This window comes from Camellia sinensis, chromosome 11 (genome assembly GCF_055761805.1).
Source record: "Camellia sinensis isolate YWXY chromosome 11, ASM5576180v1, whole genome shotgun sequence".
Lineage (NCBI taxonomy): Eukaryota > Viridiplantae > Streptophyta > Magnoliopsida > Ericales > Theaceae > Camellia > Camellia sinensis.
The window spans coordinates 45,798,923-45,822,133 of record NC_138971.1 but is presented as its reverse complement, the minus strand read 5'-3'; the positions used below and the strand labels follow the sequence as shown (position 1 = coordinate 45,822,133).

Here is a 23,211-nt window from a genome sequence, read left to right as displayed (position 1 = left end):
TTTCTATTTGTCTCCCTTCCTTTATTCCTATCTGTTCCAATATGTTTCATCAATAATAACAACAACAACAACAACACATCTGAATAGATAAACACACAACCAAAAAAATAAAAGAGATACAGATAGAGAGATATACAAAGGATGAGAGATAATCCATCTGTGTTTAACAATAACAAAAACTATGAACATATCTAAACTTGTTTCTGAAAGTGACATAAATATGACTCTGTTTAACAAAAATAATCAAACTTGTTCATGAAATTCCTTTTACTATGTGTAATATTGCTTTTTTTGATTTACACTCTTACTGTACTTTCAAGTTCAACTATCTACAAATGTCTTCCATCTTTCTTTGTAATAAGAGTACTACGATACTTTGTTTAGTTATGGATCTATATTTCCTGAAAGTAAATGCTTGTTCAAATTACAGAGCCTAGGTGATTTTGGACGAATTTGAAAAAAAATGGAAAGAAATGGAGAAATGAAGGGAAATATGAGACTAGCAGTGGTGGAGACGGGAATCAATGGGATGGTGGTGGCGACAGAGTTGGCGAAGTAGGAAGTGGAGGTGGTGGTATACGAGAATGAAGAATACTTGAGCGGCCATGCGAGGACGATCACCGTCGATGGCGTGGACTTGGACCTGTGCTTCATGGTCTTCAAACTCAACTACCAAACAAGAATAATCATAAAATAAATTCCATAAAATGAAAGTAAGTGGTGAAATAAACCACCAGAATTTGAGAGCTGCGATAGATTATTGGATCGGTGGTAGATCAGCTCCTAACGGCGATGAGGACGAGCAACAATAGAGTACGTCAATAGAGAGGGAGGAGAGTAGGGTTTGGTTTAGAGAAATGTAGAGCTTTCTTGCTCATCCAAAACTGCTGGCGGCAACGGCGCCATCGCGTCTACAAATAGTAAGATAGAGAGAGATGAGGGGCTAAGAAGAGTCCTGCTACGTAGCTCGAAATCAGCGTGGCTCGACTGGCTCGAAAATCAAAACGACGTCGTTTTGATTTTTTTTTTCTTTCTCTGTTATGATTTGTGTCTTCTCTTCTTCAACAAAGAAATAAGAAAGAAGAAAGAAAAAAGAAAAAAAAGAATGAAGAGGAAAGAGAGAATCAAAACCAAATCATCATCATCATCAACACCAAATCATCATCTATACATACACATATCTATATATATATATATATATGAAAGATCTATACTTTATCATCATCATCATCATCATCATCAACACCAAACCAGATCAGCATCATCATCAACATAAAAAATGAGCCAATTCATCATCATCATCATCATCATCAACACCAACACTAGGTCATCATCTATACACATACATATCTATATATATATATATATATATGAGAGAGAGATCTATATATATTTATATAATTTTATATATAAATAAATCTAAACCCAGTAAGCTCAATCAATAGAAACAAAAACCCAAATCAAAATCAATAAACAAGAACAAAAGATGATAATGAAGATAGATAATTTGCAGTGCTGTTGATGTGCGAAAGTTGTGGCCGGTTTTGTATTCGGTTTCCCCGTCTCTCTCTCTCTCTGTTTCCCTCTCTCTTCTTTCTTCCTCTCTCTCTCTCCCTCTCTCTCTCTCTCTCTCTCTCTCTTGCCCTCTGTTTCAGATATAAACGAGGAAAAAAAAACTGCCTAAAACGACGTTGTTTTAGGCAGTCGGGCCATTCGAGCTGAAATATTTTTGAGCTACGGATCATTTTTGGGCTAAGAATTAGGGTTTGAAATGAGTGTATACTATATAAAAGCTTGTCCTTATAGACAAAGTGTTTCAATGCCTAAACATACAAATAAAGAAAATTTAAAATTAGATTTATTGCCCGAGCGCCCTAAAAAAAACTAACATTATAATTATTAAATTTTATCGCTTTGTAATTTTTTTTTTTAAAGCCTACTTGTTATTTGGGAGAATTACTGACACGATATCAGGAAAATTTTTTTTTTACAAAAAATTGAAAATTATTATAAATATTAATAATTAAAATCATAAGTTTTTAATTTTTTTTTTTAAAAATAAGGCTGTGTTTAGTAGAATTTTCTAAAATTAATTCTACTATTACATTCTAATGCTATGATTGGTTTGAGTTTTCAAATTATAATTCCAAATCAATTTCAAAATACATTTCGAAAACATGTTTGGTAAAACAAACAATTTTTGAATTTTTGGTCTACCCGATCGTCCGACCGGTTGACTAGAACAGTTACTTTTTTTTTTTTTTTCCGCCACCTATTATTTGGAAAAAAAAATATTTGTTTTTGATATTTTTTAAGTATAGAAATTATTTTTTTAGACCAAAATGACAAATTATTTTTTTGAATTGAATTTTAAAAAGATTTTAGTTATGAGTTTTGAATAGAATTTTTAATAGAGTATTGAGTTGTGTGTTTGGTTATGAATTTAAGTTTTTCAATTAAGTATTGAAAACTCTTTTCAAAACTCATCACTAAACAACTTTTCTCATTTTGTATGTCACATAAAAAATTCAAAACTCTTTTTAAAACTCATAACTGAACAAATTTTTTCTTTTTGAATCATAATTCCGAAACTCACAAACTTAAAATACAACTCTATTTTCAAATCATAATTTTAAAACTTTACCGAACATTACCTAAGGCCGTGTTTGGTGGAGTTTTGGAAACATGATTTCACACTTTGGTTTGAGTGCTGTGTTTGGTTTAAATTTTCAAAAATTGATTCCACACTTACTTTTGAAAACATGTCTATTCGGTCATTCTCCCGGACTCTCGGACGTCTGGCCGGTTGATCGGAACAGTGTTTGTTTTTTTTTTTTTTTGGGGGCAATTGGCACCTGTTGTTTTTATATTTTTAAAAAAAATATTTTCTGAATGTTTTAAAATTTTTTATGAGTTTTGAATAGAATTTTGAGTTGTATGTTTGGTTATGAGTTTTAAGTTTTTAAATCAACAATTTTTCTAATTTCATATGTCACGTTAAAAATTCAAAACTATTTTCAAAATTCATAACCAAACAAATTTTCTCTTTCAAAAAATAATTTCAAAATTTACAAACTCAAAATACAACTCTATTATCAAATTATAATTTTAAAACTCCATCAAATACTACCAAATTTTCCTGCATCCACTCAGTGTTAATCTCCCTTGCTATTTTGCCAATTACTTATCGTGACTCGACGTGGGTCTCATGTCACCGCACCATATAAAACCCCTCAATTTCGCACAACTGCCTAGCTTTCTCCAACGTTCTCAACGGCTTCACTTCACGTCCAGTCCTCTCAACTCACAACACACACATACACACACAGTTCTCAAAATTCATAATCTCTTCAGCGAACCATCAACTTCCATATAACTCACCAGTATTCAATTTCGATTCCAAAATGAAGCGTAAGGTTCAAGCAGTACAGTGCTTGAAGAAACTTCGATCGAGACTTCCTCGTCGCCGACGTTCGCAAATCTCTCCGATTATCTGTTCAAACGTAAAGCCACGCTCAATTGCTTTTCCGGTCGATTCGAGTGCTTCTTCGCACTTGACGAGAGAAGTTTCGTGCGATTCGAGCAGAGTTTCGGTGAATAAGCCGAGACCTCATCTGAAGAAGCGAGGTTTGGAGGAGATCGGTGGTTTTGGAGAGAATGAAGAGTTTCGGAGAGTTACAAGGTCGTATTTGAGGCAGAGAGAGAATGAGAGGAAGGAGGTGGAAAAGAGACGTGTTGGAGATGGCGTGGTGGAGATATCGGAGTCCTCTTGCGTTGAGTCGTGTTCTGGAGTGAAGGCTCGAGAGATAAATTCGAAGTCGAAGAGAACGAGTGGTAAAGGAGCTGGAAATGCGAAGGAATTTGGAAGAATTGAAGAGTCTGGAGCTACTACGAAATCTGAGGTCTCGTGCGTACAACAATTCTCCGGCGAATTTTCCAGGAAAATTTCGAAGGCTGGAGGAGAGAAAGCCAGAGGAACCGAGAATTCACTTGAAATTAAGGAGAATAAACTAGTTTTGTTCTCAGATAAAGCGAACAATGACGGTGAAAACAGAGTTCCGAGAGTTGAATTGTTTGAAGTTTCACGGAATTACGCTGAGGCGAATCTCACAGATTCGAATTCAGGATTGGCTATTGAACAGAAATCGGAGCTCAATGCAAACGATTTGGATCTCGCTTGCTCAGAGTATCTCTGTAATGAAGCTGAATCGGACTATTCATCAGCATTTTCTGATCTCCAATCGGAGATTTTCCAGGAAAGTTCAGAACTAGATTTCTCAGACTACACTCCGTCCGTATGGTTCGAATCTGGAAGCGAGTTTTCGGAGCGGTCAGTCGGTGACGAAAATCCAACGCCTACATTCTCATTATTCCTCCAGTACGCTCAACAATTCTATAAGTCAACCTCCGCTTTAGGCTCTAAAATTTCTACACTTTTCGATGAAGAGCACTCTGATGAATTCACAGTAAGTTTCTCCAGAACTTTTTGAATTTCAAACCTTTTATCAAACTAATGTGTATGTTTATATGAGTTATAGATTTGTGTTGTGGTTTTGATTTTTAGCCGTTGAGGTTTGAAGACGACGAGCACGAAAGGAGCTACCAGATGTTCAGAGACAGAGAGAGGAGACAAGTGTATGTACACGACTACACGGAGGAATACTGTTCCACGACGGAGCACGGCGAACTTGTCATCCAGCAGAGGCTACATATGGTCCACTGGATCGTTGAGGTTAGTTCTTCTTTTTGCATTTTTACTCGCCATTGTTGCAAGCAATTACCGAAGATCAGATCGGTTGCTGAAGAGTTGTGCTCATAACACTTTTTTATTAATTAAAATAGTAATGTTGCATTTTCAATTGAGTTAATCATAATCTAAATGAGATTTGTTTAATCAATGCGTTTTATTTTATTTTATTTATTAGTTGAAAAAGTCATTTACTTTAAATAAAATCTATCGCATATTATGTAAAATTTATTGTCTTAATTTTATATTTTATTCAGACCAATGTAACAAAATAGCTTTCACTCATAGCCTCATATGAACTGAACGGTCACGATTTGTGCAATTTATTAGTGAAAACTGATATGTCATGCATGCATGTGTTTTCCTCGTATACATAACGCTACCAGACAACTTGCACTCTTTCACAGAGTCACGCTTGACAGGTTTCACTTCTCTTCTATTGGCTTACGGTGCACTTCTCATGTTCACCAACCAAAACAAAACTGAATGGCCAATGCCCTCGTTAGGGATTGTGCTGTGATGTAGTTTCTTTCTTTTCTTTTTATTTTTTTATTACAATGATGTAGTTCCTTGGAGAAATTGCATATTTTTATGGTGGTGTAAACCTTTTATGCGTATGGTATTAGTTTTTATCATAGTGTAATTATTTGAGAGAATTACTTAACACTTAGACAATAAAAAAAACTTACATAAGTATGAAGGGGTACAAGTGAGACTTGCACCCCACCATAGATTCACTTACATCTCTCATGTTTTAATAATTCTTTTTTTTTTTTTCTATGGCCCACTGTCAACTAATTCCCCTAATTATTTTAAGATTGTCCTATTTATTTGTAATTTTTCCTAAATTCTTTCTTTGGTCAGTTTGATAGAAGCGGTTGAGTTGAGGTAGTGAACTGGGGCTTCTATATCTAGGAAAAAAATTCAATACTGGAGTAACATATATGGCATTGATTATGTGATACTTTCGGCAAATGAAAAATTACAATATATATAAAGTGGGTCATTATTTGTCTTTTTAACTATTCAATAAAAGTGAGTTAATATGTGTCACTTTGTAAGATTTTTTGTAAGTGATTAATTTGAAGCAAAAAGTAGACAATATCATATGATAACGCTGAACTACTGAATAATTACTCTTAAATCTATTCTAAATATTTCACTATATACACTCAATAAAACAACTCAAATGAGTTTTTCTAGGAACTAGCTATTTTAATTGACTTTTTAGCTTTTTACAAAACAAAAATGTTTCATGCCCCCTTTTCCCCTACCCCCTTTGACCCCCTCTCTCTCTCATTGGTTACATTTTTTTTTCCTGCTCCTCCAATCACCACCCGCCACGTGTCTGTGGAGGGTGGTGATTAGAGGGGGTCTCTATCATGACTCTTTACAAAAAGACGTATAGAAAAGTAGAGAAATAGTTGATTTTTTGGTAGTAGCTTTTTTCCTAAAAATGTAAGTTTCCAAACTTGCACTAAGAGACTATTTGGGAAGGGCTAATATAAAAAAAAGAGTCAAAAAATCACTATCAAAAAAGGTAACTATTCTCTTTATTTTTTTGCACATCTTTTTATAATTTTTATAAGAGCCAACAAGTTAATTAAAATAATCAATTTTTAAACGATCTATGAGACTGTTGTACTTTATGAAATAAATTCTTATACGGCAGGTGTATGGAGAAATTTTAGCATAACCTTAATACTAACATTTGGATTTTTTTAATTTTTTTTATTACCATTTTATGCTATTAGATACATGACAAGATATTATTCGGTATTATTATTATTATTATTATTTTATTTATTTATTTATTTATTTTTTTTAAGGATTATGTCGAAATAAAAATCCAATCATAAATATTTATATGGACATAATAACAAATATGATAAAACTAGTTATCAAGAGATCTTCAAACCACATGTCAACCTGAATATGAATAATTAATAATTGAAAACAGGGTATCTCTGCGTATTAGATGTGTGACAGTTACTTGCCTCAAGCACAAACTTAGAAATTTAGTGATATACTGCTTTCAAATCAATAAGAATAGTCGCATGATAGCACCAATTTTGGATTAATAAAAACATTGGTCACATATCAGGTATAGACAGTTTGATTTATCTTCATTGGCGCTCAAGTGAAAAATAAGACCGGTCTCACACATATTTCGCACAAAGAGATTGAATTTAGTGAAAACCCTATGGTTTACAGACAACAATTCACAGGCTGACAACTCAGAAAATCACTCAAAGTAGATGGGGTTCCACCCTGTTTTAATTTTAGAAAAACTCACTGGTGGTGGACATATGTAATGCATGCTTTCTTCTTTTCCTTCGCTTCTGATTGGACAAGCGATACGCTAATACTGTAAGTCACTAGCGAATTGCGGGTAGTCCTCTTGTTGAAGGGGGCAGCTCATTTGAACTATAATCCAGCCTATGTGGTTAACCGTAACTCTGAAAATGTTGATTGATGTTTTAGATTTTCATACTTGTTTTATGTTATGCTGATTGATATTTTAGCTTTTGCACACGCTTTCTTCTTTTCTTTCACTTCTGAATGGATAAGCGATACGCTAATACTGTAAGTCACTAGCGAATTGCTGATTGATATTTTAGATTTTCATACTTGTTTTCTATTATGTTGTTTAGGATATGTGAATGATTTCTTTCTCCTTGTTAATGTAAATGTAAATTACTACTACACCTACCACCAAACCTACCTCCATCTACTACTCCTATCACCTACTACACTCCACCAAACCTACACCACTCACTCCTCACCTACTCCAGAATCATCTCCTATATAATAGGAATTCTTGTACAAAATATATACACAACAATCTTGTAACACATCAATCAATAATATTCATCAATTTATTTTACATGGTATCAGAGCTAGGTTAAGAACCTAGTAATTTCGTTCCACCGGCGGGCGGCAATCTCGCCTTGGCCGCCCGCCGGACAAACCCAAATTTCCCTAATTTCTTCTTCAATGGCAGATTCTTCAACAATACTTCACCACCGCAGCACCAGATCCGATCACAACCGTTGGATCCCATCTTTCCCCTCATCAATCCAAACCCTTCTCTGGGCTTCGCATACACAAACTTGGGTATAAGCTCTATCACCTTCTCTCTCATCTTCCTCACCTCCTCTCTACTGTACTGCTCCAGCACTTTCTTTATCGACAACCCATTCCTCACATGGCGACGGTCGATAAAAAAAAAAAAAAAAAAAAACCGAGTAACTCTCCGGTTCACCCGGCAAGAACCACTCCTCGTGTAGCTGTCTCCTCTCGGCTGCAAACAGAAGTCCGAGCCGAGAAACGTTTCCAGGCTCGGCGTCCGGCCCACGGCGCACTCGGTCTTCCCACAGTCGATGAGTCTGCACGAGTCCGACTCATTCCCGCACTGGTTCAGTAACAGTGCTCTGAAGTCGTTCTTGAAGTCGGCTCGAGCGCCGCCGACGACGCAGAAGAGGCTGGACCGGTTCTGGTCCATGTTGATGAAGCTGGATCCCCAATCGATCTCCGGCTGATCTAACCGCCGGAAATCCCATGTTCTGCGACCCAACGTGATGAAGTGATCAGAACCCATGCGAGAGAAGCAATGGCTCTAAGCTTAGACAGCATGTACCACCATTGGATGAAGTTCAATTCAAGAACATCGATGGCACTAGTAATACTGTAATTCAACGACGTCAGGAGGACATTCCTACGAGCTGCATCCTTCTGCACGAAAGACAGCGACGAAATCTCCGAAACTGCTTTCTTTTGTTCCTAAATAACTTGTCTCTTTTCACATAAGCAAAAATGACAGCGAAGAAAACAACTGAGGACATTAAAGCTGATGTCCATGGAAATGGAGGGTCCTTGAAACAAACAAGTGATGCCTCAAGTTCTTGGGATGCCTGGTAAATAAGAGAGTGGATGGCATACAGATCATGATCTGAAGATCTCAAGAAACACAAAGCCATCTCAAAATCCAAATGTGACAAGGCAGAAACCGCTTTGTCCAGCTTGTGCTTGAACAAATTCCACCTCTGGATAAATTCAGTATGCCGATTCTGTTTAAGAAGTTTTCTAACCCCACCATTATTACTATGGACTCTCATGCACTGATGGGTTGTACCAACATTTTTTTCAACCCACTCCCTCTCTCTCTCTCTCTCTCTCTGGTCCTTTCTTTCCATCAGATCCACTTTAATCATCACCAAGGATCCTCTAGAGTGAAATTTCCCTAAAGTTTCCTAGAGTGCTACATTGTGTGGTTGAGATTTACTGGCAAGTCACATCAATTTTTCTGATGTGACTTGTCAGTAAATCTCAACCACACAATATAGCACTCTAGGAAACTTTAGGAAAAAACTACTTTAGAGGATCCTTGCTCTTTAATCATATCCATCATTCCCCTTCCTTTATTCTACCGACTCTCTCATATTTTATTAATCTATCAACATCCACACAACACACACCCGGTTTAGAGAGAGAGGACACACACTTCACACCACCTTTTGCACACTCATACCCCTTTTTTTATTTTTAACACCCCTCTTCTCCACTGCCCCATATATATATATATATCTTTTTTTTTTTTTTTATTATTTTTTTATTTTTTATTATAATATATTACTCCCACACACTCTCTCACACTCTCTCTCCTTCTATCTCCCATCCCTTTGCTGGACAATGCGCCAATTCTCATTCTCATTGTTATTATTTTTATTATTATCACATGGGCGTGTTCCCCCTCAAAAAAAAAAAAAAAAAAAAAAAAAAAAAAATTTACAAATTTGCATAACACTCATATTTTATTCATCTCCGGGATCAACCCCGATCACCATTTTACACGCAACACCAAAAAAAAAAAAAAAAAAAAAAAAAAAAACAACAAACATACAACACCTAAACAACCACATCCACAGGCGGGATTTTTCTTCTCTACTCTGCCGCCGGTCTCTTCTTCTTGCCTCCGTCCTGCGAGGCCCTTGCCGGTGTTGCCTCCGTGTTTCCCACTCCACTGGGCACGATCACTACTCCCTGCTCCTCCACTGCAGCATATGGCGGACCTCCAAATCGGAACATCACTGTGGCCTTCCGCTTCAGCTCCTTATTTTCCGCCTTAAGCACACTTATCTCTGCTCGCGCATCCTTATACATGCGTTGGAGCAGCGCCAGCTGGGAGTTTAACTGCTGCACCTCATTTGTCCTACTCTGCAGCCGGTGCGACAAGTTTGTGACCGCCGTCATGGTCTCCACACATGACTTCAGAGTATACTGATTGGCCTCAATATCAGTTTGCACCGCCATTTTTTGCTCCACCGACCGCATCGGAAAGTTCAACGGAGCAAACACAGAGGTGTTTGGTTGAGGTTCACTGGCCACCGCACCAGTTCTCTCTCTTGTTGACTCATTGAGGTCGGGAAAGAGAGTCAGCAGACCACGGGACGACGAAGCCATCTCTCGCAACAGAGTGTTACAGACTATCTCTCTCAGCACAACGAAGCGTTTTTCAGAGGATTTCGCAGGTTTTTTGCCTCTGCCTCGGCCTCAGGCTCCGTCTTGGTTAAATAGCTGAGGCAGCCACGCGCATCGCGCGCCTCTTGCCGCCAGACAAACGGGCACGCCAGCCAAGGCACTCACGTGCCTCGCCATCATATCTGGCACGCCTTTTGATGCATCGGGCACGCCTTTTGATGGCACGCCTTTTGACAGATTGGGCACACCTTTTGAGGGCACGACTTTTGAGGGCTCGATATATATCTACATGTATATTTTTTGGGCAACCTATCTACACACTCATACAGTGTCTTCTACACCGGTCAGCTTTATCAATCCCTTTGTTTCAACCTCAAATAGGTTTCTCTCTTCACACCTATTTGAGTTTGAGGGGGGGTTATACACAGTATCATGTATAAGTCACTCATGGCGCACTCCCTAAGTCGCCCCCTTGGTGCATCACCACAACCTCTGCTACAACGGTCCGACATGACCCCATAAACTGTATTCTACATCGGTCTGACACGACCACACAGTGTCTGCTACATCGGTCCGGCATGACCTCGTAAACTGTCCTGCTACATCGGTCCGACATGACCTCGTAAACTGGCTGCTACAACGGTCCGACATGACCCCGTAAACTGTCCTGCTACACCGGTCCGACATGACCCCATAAACTGTCTGCTACATCGGTCTGACACGACCACACAGTGTCTGCTACAACGGTCCGACATGACCCCGTAAACTGTCTGCTACAACGGTCCGACACGACCATACAGTGTCTCCTATCCCATTTTTAATTTTATTTGTCAGCTTATTTTTCTATTCTGTTACTCTCTCCAAACTCAAGTTGGCTAGTACCTATCCTCCTTGAGTTTGAGGGGGGCTGTTAATGTAAATGTAAATTACTACTACACCTACCACCAAACCTACCTCCACCTACTACTCCTATCACCTACTACACTCCACCAAACCTACCTCCACCACTCACTCCTCACCTACTCCAGAATCATCTCCTATATAATAGGAATTCTTGTCTAAAATATATACACAACAATCTTGTAACACATCAATCAATAATATACATCAATTTATTTTACACTCCTCTTTCTTTTCTAGGAGGCAAATTTTGACATAATTGCGACATTTAGAAAGTTACATCATCGAACTGCTCCTTGCTTCACATTGATTACTAATTGACTTGTCCATGGTACTTTGTATAAGCAGCAATCTACCACAAAAGAGCTTCAGAAGGAGACAATGTTCCTAGGCATTAGCCTTCTGGACCGATTCTTGAGTAAAGGATTTTTCAAAAACAAGAGGAGCCTTCAAATTGTTGGAATTGCCTGTCTAGCATTGGCCACCAGGATAGAGGAAAACCAGCCCTTCAACAGGTAACAGTTTTATTTTGTTTTGAATTATTTTTTGGCAAAAACCGGTGATATATAACAGTCCTGATGTATTATTGTTCCCACATTTTATTTTGGATTATACTTCGAGAAATTAGGTAAAAACAGAGGGAAATCGTCTCAAGCTCATGTGAGCTTCTGATAATGACTTAACTGGATGATTCAATCAATAATTTTTCTGTTTCTGCATCATAATCATTACTATTATCGTTAAATTCATTGAAATACTGAAGTAGATTAGAGTTCGTCACTGCTTAGATTATGAGGATAGAATTCAACTTACTGTAATTTTACTTATGGTTTGTTCCAGTGTGAGAGAAAGGAAATTCAGTGTAGGAAGCAATGTATACAGCAGATGTGAAGTGGTAGCTATGGAATGGCTGGTGCAGGAAGTCCTCGACTTTCAGTGCTTTTTGCCAACCATCTACAACTTCTTATGGTACGCCCTTTCTGTCCATGGTATCATTAATACGAGTGCAATGTGAATGTTGCATTGTCTACATGAAAACATATCTATACTCTTGTTCCCTACTTAATTATGGATATTTTGCAATGATGAGATAGGTTTTACCTGAAAGCTGCAAGTGCAAATGAAGTGGTGGAAAAAACTGTCAAGTACCTAGCAGTGCTAGCGCTCCTGGGTCATGAACAGCTGTGCTACTGGCCATCAACTGTTGCAGCTGGGCTCGTTATGCTTGCCTCTCTCTCAGCCAATCAAGATGCATCATGCAACCGTGTCATGGAGGTATACATACAGCACATAATTACATAAAAACTTTCAGTGATTACTGCACTTGACATAAAGCTGATTTGATCCATTGCCCATGGGCTAATGGAGTATTTTGAGAGTCCAGATCCCCTCCTTGAGCCCCCTCCTTCATTCCCTCCTTGCAGGGGCCTTCGGGTCTACTTTGAAGCCCAATTTTGATAATCTGAACTGTTCATATTTTTAGATTTATTCAGTATATTATACCTGTAAAAAATCAAGTTGATCGGATATCAGAAAGTATGTTATCAGAAAATTGGGACTACAAACTATTTTTTAATAAACAGTTTTCCGAACACATACTTTCTGATATCCGATCAACTTGATTTTTTACAGGTATGATATACTAAATAAATCTAAAAATATGAACGGTTCGGATTATCAAAATTGGCCAAAAAGTGGGCCCGAAGGCCTTGCAAGGAGGGAATGAAGGACCAAAATGAAGGGGAGGATCCCAATTCGTATTTTGACATCACAAAATGAAATCATTGATATATGTTCCGAAAACATTTCAAATGGTTCCTTTTGTTTTCTCACAACATTTCAGATGACTCCTTTCTAAGTTTGGATAGTATCTTACTCAAAATTTTAAAATATTAGATGCTTAATTGATGATACCCATGCCAGTCTTAAAGATGTATACTTCTTATAACTTGATGACTGTTCTATGTCCATCAGATAGCTGAAATGTCAATAGCATCCTTTTGTTTATTGATTTTCAATTAATATTGGAGTGTGATGAATGAAAAGCTTCATCAGGTTTTCATTTGGCAATTTTTTGATTTTACTTTGACAGACACATCTCAGAACAAAAGACGATGATCTACCAGGATGCATAAAGGTATTGAAACAAAATCTTGTCATAGACTTTGTCAATCCTTTATTGTTCTTGTTTTGAAATATTCTCTCCTTTAAGTTGCTATTCAGATTCAAAGTGGCAACAACTCGATTCATATTACTCGATCTATTAATTTTCTCTCCTTTATTGTTCTTGGTTTCGTCTTAAAAATTTGTTCCTTTTTTTTTTTTAAATTCGAAGTGGAAATTTTTTTCTACTGGCTATCTTTCATAATTAACAGTATCTTTGATATTTTTATTTGTGGCAGAGCCTACAGTGGTTGGTAAGGTATGCTTACTAACAAGCATCGCAGTGTAAAAAATAAAAAATCTCTGTTTGTTATCTTGGAGCATTACTTCTCAGTTCTCAGTCACTGTAAAGACACAAGTGATACGTAGATGAAGGCAATTTTCTGCAACTGGATCGCCCTTGTTGTAAACTGTCAATAGAACAAACGACAATCTCCGTAGACAGAATTTGTACCTTCTTTTTGCAGCAGCCCGAAGCATGGGTAATTGTAGTGCCTTTTTAGTAATAAGCTACTTAGCAGTTACTCAAAAAAAGGACTTTGAAGCTGTTGCAATCGAAATCAGCTTGACTTCAGTGATCCTACAGTGGAATCTTGACTTCTATGAAAATTATCACTACTGAAAAACCATGTCCAATTGTTACTCTGAAGTAGAATAGTGTTGCTTGAAACATACCATATGCTTTTTCTTCTTCTTCTGCTACCTTTCGCCCCCTTTTTTTTTTTTTTGCAAATATGTAAGAACTTCATGGCATTGTAAACAAGAACCAGAAAAGGACAACCTTGACCTAACAGAAGAGAACATTCAGGAAATGTAGATGATCTACATAAACTAGATTGATGAGTATAAACTAGAGAGACAATAATGCTGTGTTTGGTTGAGGGATTTAGGGAGGAATTTGGAAAGGGAAATGGAAAAGGTAGGTGAAATGTGAATAAATCATGCCTATATTTCACATAGTTTCACACACCTTTTCCCTTTTCCTTTCCAAATCCCTTCCCAAATCCCCCAACCAAACACAGCATAAAGGAGCCAAATGAAAACAACAATCTCAAGGCCAGTCAGGCTTTCTAGAACAATAGCATCCTAAGTTTCCAACTCAACAATCTGCATAGGCTGACATTGTTGGGGGCTTGAGTGTTCTACGAGGTCAAGACAAGATATGGAGGATGAACCAAATGAAACTAAGTCGATATACAAAACCATTTGGCCAGATTGGTAGTCCCATGGGACTACGAATCTGAAGCATTTTTTCAAAAACAAACATGAGTTTGGCAGACAAAAAAATATCAGTGGTGCTAGGGACCCCCAGTGGGGGGCACCCCCAGCACCCCTAGTAGGCCAAAAACATTTTTTTTTTCTTTCCTTCCAATCATGCGGTGCCACGTGGCACTGGGGGTCACTAGGGGTGGGGGTCTCAAGCTTTATTCAAAAAATATATACTTGGATCCTATGTGGGCTTCGTTTACTTTTTTTAATCATCAGATTGAAATCTCATGGAGTTTATTAAATATGTGGCACAAAAGTTATATCAGGGGAGAAAAAATAAAGAAGATACCCCAAAATAAATTATGAAATGGAGAGTTTGGTCGATTTTGTTTCTGCATAGCAATAGGAATTTGAGGCATCTAAAATAAAAAGGGCAAAAAATAGAAATCTGAATTACTGAGAAGAACGAGTACCAAAAAATATTACATTCTTTCCATGAAATGCTAGTTTTTCCCAACTTTAAAGCTATGTTTTGATCTTGAATTTGTGAAGGAAAAGAAATGGCAAGAAAAAAGTTAAAAAAAACACCTTCCATTTCGTTACTTATCCCTTCCATTTTCTTTTTCTTTCATGAATTTGACCATTTCTATGTGGTTTTTTTGTGTTGCTTGGTAAGTACTTACTTAGTGGTTATCAACCTCAATTCATCGAGGACAATAGAATTTTAATTTTATAGCTCTTAGTAGGGTTAAATAAAGTAAAAAATTCTCAATCAATTGTATTCAATATCCAAAACCATCTTCTATTATCAATAATCCAATATTTATAATAAGCCAACCAACAAGAATAAATGAGGAAAAAAAATCCCAACCACAATATTAACTCCCTAATTAAATCGAGCTCAAATAAATCAGTTGTGATTCTTCCCTGCCCCACTAAGTGCGATGAAATATCGGACCTTGTCATGTGATCCCCATCACAAGTTCTGCTCTATCTTTCAATAAATAAGCTTTGGATGCAATAATTAAAAGGGTAATAGAACTCATTACTGAAAAAGAGCACAAGAAGGAGAGTGCATTTGACTTGAGATCAAGCTTCTTTTCATATTTAACCCAAAAAATCATATATATATATATATATATATGTCTGTCTGGAAAAGAATGGCAGTTGGGAAATCTTGTCATGTGCTCAATGACTTGAATGATACAACAAAAAGACTATACATAAAGATACAAATCCTAATGTTAAGAGCATAGGGAAGTGAATCAAACCCTTTTGCTCCCCAAAAATCAAACATCAAAATGAAAAGGAATCCGAGTTTTTTCTAAAGGAAAAATGAAATTCATGGACTGTTACATCATATTATTGTGATCTTATTGTTATCAACTGTTTTAGGAGCCACCACCGGAAGCCCGCCAACCGAAGCCCTGCCAAGGTGAACCCGAGCATAGTCATTAACCACCGCCTCTCTCTCCTTGCATAGAGTCTCTTTCTTTTCCTCCACCTTTTCAACCTTCACCTTAGTCATAGCACTCACATCCTCGGCCGCCTTTATGACCGCACTGTATGCGCTCGAAACCCATGAAGCTCCTGTTGATACGTAACGATTACTCATGATAGCCGATCCTGCACTGCTAGCCTTCTGCTCGGCAGCGGCAAAGGCATATTTTGTCTTTTCAGATACTTGGAACCTCTCATCCATCTCTCTCATCTTCTCATGTACCATGGCTGTCCCTATGCTTAACTTCTGACTAAGACCCATCTTACGGTCAATGGAAGCAACTGTAGATGACGCATTTGATGTCAAGTGGTGTCGCTTGTCAAAAGATTTTGTCTTGTAGAGGGCATCCTTTCCTAAAACGAAGCCCTTGGCAAGGACCGTGCTTACCACATCCTCAGCCTTTTTAACAGCTGAACCCGCGGCAGTTGGCTTTGTCTCCTTCTAAAAAAATAAATAAATAGGTAAGGAAAAAATCCAATCGTACAAAGAGGTTATTGCATGAAAAATAACCTGCCCATATTTGTTTTTTTTTTTTTTTATTATTTTTATCCTAAAAAGCATCCTTATATGTGAACAAATTTTTTTTTATGTTCTCATTATTTAACTTTCTGCAATTTAAAAGCAAATGTAGATGGTGCACAAGCAAACCAGGACCTATTAAAAACGGTATCAGCTCGCCAGAGGTGGCCAAGCTCAATCTGACATAGTAGGTTAGTCCCAACATTTCTATTAACGAGTTGTAACCAAACACATGGGGGTCCTATGGATGAATTAAGTCCATTTGCTTCTCATTAGGAGAAAGAATTTCCTAATGACAAATCCTCTTGTCACCTACTAGTGAGCCAGAAAGCTTAGGGGCTCCTCTTGTGTCAAAATTTATTATAAATAACATATTTCATTGATTAACAGAATATGGGCATTATAAAGTCCAACTACGTTTTCAATTAGTTTTCCTCACTGAGGGATGAATGGTTCATGCATGTTGATATGCATCTCTGATTCTTTTATCTTAATGATTTAGTGTATCACAGTAGGCTTGATTGGATTGTTTTAGAAACTAAAATACATATGGTTCAAAATATATTTTTGTAAAACAGAGTGGGATATTTTTGTAGATTTGTTTCATTCAAGTGTCGAGTGAATGATTACAAGTACACATTTAAAATAGATGGTCATCTTGGGTTGTCTCCCTTCACCGTTCACCATTTTTGTTTAATTATTCAGACTTTACCTTGTAAATCCAGCAAACATATTTAGTCAAAGCCAGACCCGAATCAACGAAGAACCACAATTCTTCCTATGAATCACTTAAAAGAAAAGTACTGAAGACTGAACGAGCTATGCATATAAATATATATATATATATATATATTCCATTAAAAGTGTCTTTGTATTCTTCGAGAATAAGTAAAGAAATTTTATGTTTTAAAAAAACTACAATCTGGATCTCTGGATTGGATAAGTGGATCCATGCAAATTTACCCATCATTAATTCATTCAATGTCTTTTACATTTCCATCATCTATCAATTTTCGATATGGAAAAACGAAGACCATCTATACCTATATATATATCTATATATAAAAAGTGTAACACAAAAACAGATACAGAAGCATGATTTTAACAGCAATGAAACTTACAGGGGTCAAAGGAGGAGCATCAGGAGGCAGCTGGTAATTCTCAATGGGTGTTATAGAGACTGAAAGATCAGCTATTGTCGATCCCTGAATCAAAAAGACCCAATAAAAAAGGGTTAATGGAAATTTTGACATGGGTACCCTGTTGACTTAAAAAAGAGTTTTGAAAATTTTCTGTTCGGTTTTGTTTTTAGAATATGTTATCGGAAATTAGAAAAAATAGAAACTAGTTTGATGAAAATATACACCAAAAAGATATTTTTACCGCCAAAAAGACAAACCATATGAAAATACTGAGTTACATGTTTGGTGCCTTGTATTTACCAAACTAGTTTTTAGTTTTTTTGAAAAAAAATTTAAAAATTGATTCCAAAAACGAAACAAAATTATTAAGCTGAACATTTCAGCAATTTCCTTATTTTAGAAAATCTAAGGCTTATGTTTCATGCCTTCCCCAACACATTAGATTTCTACAACATTGTAAAGAAACACATTAAACAGTCAAATTTAACAATTATTACTGAAAATTTGAGATCGCGACTTATATAGAGAATCAATTAACATACTGCCAAAAGGATAGCTGTATCTGCTCCCTGCGAATCCTTGAAGGTGACGTATGCAAGCTGAGATGTTTCAGTTTCCCTGAAGAACGCACCATAACACTATTGAAAATGATTATGCAAGAAATTTAACACCGGTTAAGTCAAGGGCCGACCTTTGTATTTCAACATATCGGATTTCACCAGAAAAAGAGAAAAATTCCCTAATATCCTTCTCAGAGGCCGCTAGAGAGATATTACTAACTTTAACTGTTCTTATCTGTTAAAAAGAGTAAGAAGACTAGATAAGTACATGTATTTACTCTGCAACTAAGCAATTGCCATAATGGAAAGAAAATCTTCAAATAGATTATGCATTAACTGAATTTTGAATGTAGCATGGTTCTTACTACTTAAAAGAACTAAGTTTAAAGCATTCAAAACTGTTTAAACTGGCAAATAAAAAATTCACACTACAGAATCTCAGTCACTCAACTTAGTCATCTTGCTGACATCAAATAATTGAAAAGCCATTTTATTTAATTATTACTCTTTAAACTGGCAAAATATTGTATAGTTAATTAACTTTTTACCACCACATTACTATTACTGTTGTTATTGAACAGATGCAATAGGAATTTGAAGACAATAGTGTACGCATTCCCACTGACACCTCATTTATGGGAATCAAATTATAAAAATGCAGTTCATATATGCACCAACTGGTGGTATTTTTAATAAGTATTTTCTTACATCTGAAACATTAATTGTCCAATTTGGAGTATTGCTTGGCGGGGCATCTCCTCCAATCCTAGACTCTGTAGTGTCCATGAGGACCTGCATCTCACATACCCAATTAGGTGCTTCTCAGAGAAAAAAAATAAAACATCAGCACACCAACTTACATGTAAATGATACGATAGGAAGTGGATATATGGTTTACATTAAGGCTGTGTTTAGATCATAGATTTGGATAGGGATTTGAAAAAGGAAAGAGAAAAAGTGTGTGAAATGTAACTATATTTCATTTACATTTCACCCACCTTTTCCTTTCTCTTTTCAAATCCCTACCCAAAGTCATGAACCAAACACAACATAAGACTCTGAACATCGTTTACTTAAATTGTGAAATAAAGGCAAAAGAAAGGGCAGACAAGGCTTACTACTTAATGCAGTGATGGGCCATGGGAAACTGAAACCTCATTTTGAAAGATAAATCTAAGTGACAAAGGAAATAAAGTAACATATACAATTGAATACATCAACAAGCTAGGTGTTATATAACCAGGCCCTCAAAAACTGTATATATCATAATAGCTGAAAAGTTCTGACTTTGTAATTGTGCAATAGCTAGCACGCATGATGTAAATAAAGTGATGTTAACCAGATTAAGATCTTGAATGTAAATTGAATGTTCTATGATTTTTATCTTCATTCTTGAACCACATCCTGCATATGGGAAATGAAACCAAATTTCGTGCTCCTTTTGCAAAATGTCACACATCCTTGAAACTATCAAAGCATTGAAAACTCAATTTTATCCCCATAATTAATAAGAACAAATAGTATTCGGAAGGCAAAGAGTTGGGTAAAAAAATCCAAGAGAAGAGACTATGAAAATCAAAGCGAATATTTTGTCCTTTTACATAATCTAATGGAGTGAAAGATAGGGAAACCAATTAGTAAAATCATATAATTTGGGATAAAATACAAGTTCTTGAAAATGGAAAGATGGACTTGGATCCAAAATATCATGCATTTCAGGCAGAGGACCTGGTTTGCTGACAGTTCTGCAGAGTAATTTTGCTAGTAACTTGGAGGCGGTGTTTAAGGCTTCAAAAATTTGGTGAGGGTGTAAGTTGAATCCTAAAATAGAGGAGCTATGTGTCATTAAATGGAAGTAAGGCACTATGCTTTATCTGCGGCCCCTACCAAGTATGAAGTAAAAGAGACCTCGTCTTGCACTGTGTTAAAGGAAGCATGACCCTGCAAATTTTCTCTGCAAGTGTTAACAGTATCATGTATATTTTTGCTTCAGTACAGCATGTATTCCTGGTAGTCTAGAGTAGAAATTCTATGTTGTCGAACTGTTACCAAGCATAACAAAGATCACGAGGTAGGTAATGTAACATTGACCAGAGTTGTAGTTAATTCAGTATAGATGTATATCTAAACATATTTAAATGTGAAAATATGTCCTCTAAAAAAGAAAATATTGAATGAATTGATCATAAATTTTGAGATTTTACTATTTCTTTCCCTTCTAGGGAATGTTTTAATCCTAGAGAAAATGGAATTCAAATTCCTGACACATATGCTCTAATCCTCTGAGCTAGAGGCCCCAACCTCTCTCCACTCGATCTGTCCACGGGAGTACCCTTAAAAAAAGGATATTTTCCTCTCCCCAGCCATTTTGAGTTAAGAAGATGTGAAAGTGCGTTTAACATAGATGTTATGAGTGAATTTTGTTTATTTTATTTTGTAATGTCACTCATATGTTAGATCTAGAAATTTATCCATCTTCCATAAAGGAGCCGAATGAAACCAAAGTTGTGATTGATTAAGTGTAGATGTAGTTGGAATAGGATGGCCAACGTGCTAAATACCAAGGATTGAAATTTTGGTTTGGTGTGTACTTTTTTTTTTAAGCTTAGAAATGCAATAATTTGGAAACTTTTTAGTAAGACAATGAAACACTAAAATTTGGCTAGGCATGAAAACAATTGGAATCATAAAATAAAACCCATCTATTTCTATATATATATATAACCAAATAGTAAATTAATTGAACATTTTTGAGGTATGTGCATTGTTAGTACATTTCCAAATTTGTTTGTGTTAGTCAAATCAATTTTTTATATTTTTACTATAACTCCTTGAATTAAAATTCTTTTCCCATAAAAGTAGGTTTCTCCAATTGGACTGCATCATTGTAACAACACCAAAAGACAGAGGCCAAAAAACACTTCACAAAACAACATTGAAAACTAATTGACGTTGTCAATTTTGAAGAAGGAAAAATAATTTCAATTTTTACAATAATGAACAATGAAGAACAATAAAAAAGAAAAAAAGGTTTCAAAACAAAGATATAATATAACCCACATGTCATAAACCCAAAAAAATATGGAAAAATAAAAATTCCAAAAAACTAGACAAGATGGTGCAAATGCACCATTAGGGAAAATGACAACAATGTACAAGAATCCAACATTGGTACCTAGATTTTTAATGAAGAGCAAGTATTGATTTCATTGTAAGCTGTTCACATTCTCATTTTCCCCCAATCTACAACAATAAATATAATATATATATATATATATATTTACAAATGTATATTCATAGATCGAAGCTGAAATTGAAATGGGTTTTACACAATAATGGATCTAAGGGAATTATCTATCATCTAATCTGATTTATGAAAATTGAAGAAAACAACAAAGAGTACAATGGGAAGACGAAGATTTACCGACATATGAAGATTGTCCAAGGAATTCGCAGAATTAGGAGGCTGATTCTTTGAATTTGCGATAATATGTTTGATGTCAATGGAGAGAGAGAGAGAGAGAGAGAGAGAGAGAGAGAGAGAGAATTGTGGGTTGAGAATGAAACTGGAAATGGAATGCGTTTAATGAGGAAGAGAGAGATGTCTGTAAACTTTTGTAACTGACTCCGACATGGCGGGAAGTTTTCATTCTATTTAATTAATTAAATTTTTTTTTTTGGAAATTTTCGAATGAAATGTGTATTTGGTTTGTTTTTTTTAAAATTGTTTTTTGAAAAAAATTTTAAAGTTAATTTGATGACAAAAGTATATTATACTGAATTAATGCAAATAGTATGAAAATACAAAAATCAACAATGCAAATAGTACATTTCAATATATACAAGATAATAATATTGCTTTTTCATCTATATAACTAAATAAATTCACATGAAAAATGAGCTGATGGTTATGTGAATTCAAACCGGGGTTGTTTACATAGAGACTTCTTAAATTATTGAGAAGTATTATTTTGACCTTTTAAATTTTAAAAACGTATAAATAGATTTCCTAAATTATTAGAAAATATCACTTTACTTCCATAAACTATAAAAACGTACAAATGAACCTTATAAATTATTGGCGTGTTTCACTTTGACTCCTTCCGTTAACGGTTCAATTTGTAGGACATTTGTACGTTTTTATAGTTTAGAGAGTAAAACGATACTTTTTAATAGTTAAGGGGGTCAATTTATATGCTTTTAATTATGTTAAATTTGTAGGGCTTATTTTATTTTTGTCAAATTTGTGGGGCGTATTTTATTTTTGTCAAATTTCAAGATAGGTCAATATAATTTACCCAAAATTTTTCCCTATTTTGAGAAAGGGTTTGGATTATCTCAAATTGAATTTGGGCTTGTTGGACTCATTTTGGGGCTAACCTAAGTGAACCAAACTATTTACTTTTTAAAATTTGTTGGATAAAATATTCATGAAAAAAATAAGATAACTGAATATTAATAACTATATGGCTTGGCTAAAAACATAAGTGATAGTAGAAGGGAGAGTTCTTATATATATATATATTAAATCATTTTCTTTTCTATTATTTTTTTAAGCTTTATATTTTCTGAATCTTTTTCATTTTAGCATGGCAATGATGGTTGTGGATTCAACTGATAGATCTGATGATGATAGCAATGTGATACTTATGTTATTGACTAACTATTACTTTGACTATACACTTTTTAAAATAAGTTTGAAGGTCTCATCTCTAACATCTTTTTATTAAACCAATTTACTTTTGTATTTTTTTTTTGTTGTTGAAGAGCTCGATTCAAGAACAAGTTAAGGCTATTTTTTTAATCAGCTCGAGAACTCAGTTTTGATCATTGATGTATAATATTTTTTATACTCAGCTAAAATAAATTGTGAATACATATAAATTGAGAGACAAAATGGAAGAGTATATCAATTACATGGAATGAGTGATTTTAATTAATGTCAAATTGTATTACGATTTCCTTTAAGCACGAATAATTGGCTAGTAT

General features: G+C 35.6%; 2 protein-coding genes across 2 annotated transcripts; one reads left to right on the top strand and one right to left on the bottom strand.

Annotated features, from left to right (window-relative positions):
* Positions 1 to 3,259: 3,259 nt before the first annotated feature.
* Positions 3,260 to 13,970, top strand: SDS (Cyclin family protein). Its single transcript, XM_028222994.2, has 7 exons — positions 3,260 to 4,466; positions 4,565 to 4,732; positions 11,477 to 11,643; positions 11,969 to 12,097; positions 12,223 to 12,403; positions 13,221 to 13,265; positions 13,531 to 13,970. Exons 1-7 carry the CDS (start codon positions 3,405 to 3,407, stop codon positions 13,561 to 13,563), a joined length of 1,785 nt encoding a protein of 594 aa, XP_028078795.2. The 5' UTR covers positions 3,260 to 3,404; the 3' UTR covers positions 13,564 to 13,970.
* Positions 13,971 to 15,583: 1,613 nt separating this feature from the next.
* On the bottom strand, positions 15,584 to 21,783 carry LOC114321892 (binding partner of ACD11 1). Its single transcript, XM_028269122.2, has 6 exons — positions 21,647 to 21,783; positions 18,931 to 19,014; positions 18,354 to 18,457; positions 18,205 to 18,280; positions 17,642 to 17,725; positions 15,584 to 16,442 (listed from the first exon to the last, which is right to left on the bottom strand). Exons 1-6 carry the CDS (start codon positions 21,650 to 21,652, stop codon positions 15,858 to 15,860), a joined length of 939 nt encoding a protein of 312 aa, XP_028124923.2. The 5' UTR covers positions 21,653 to 21,783; the 3' UTR covers positions 15,584 to 15,857.
* Between the last annotated feature and the right edge of the window lie 1,428 nt (positions 21,784 to 23,211).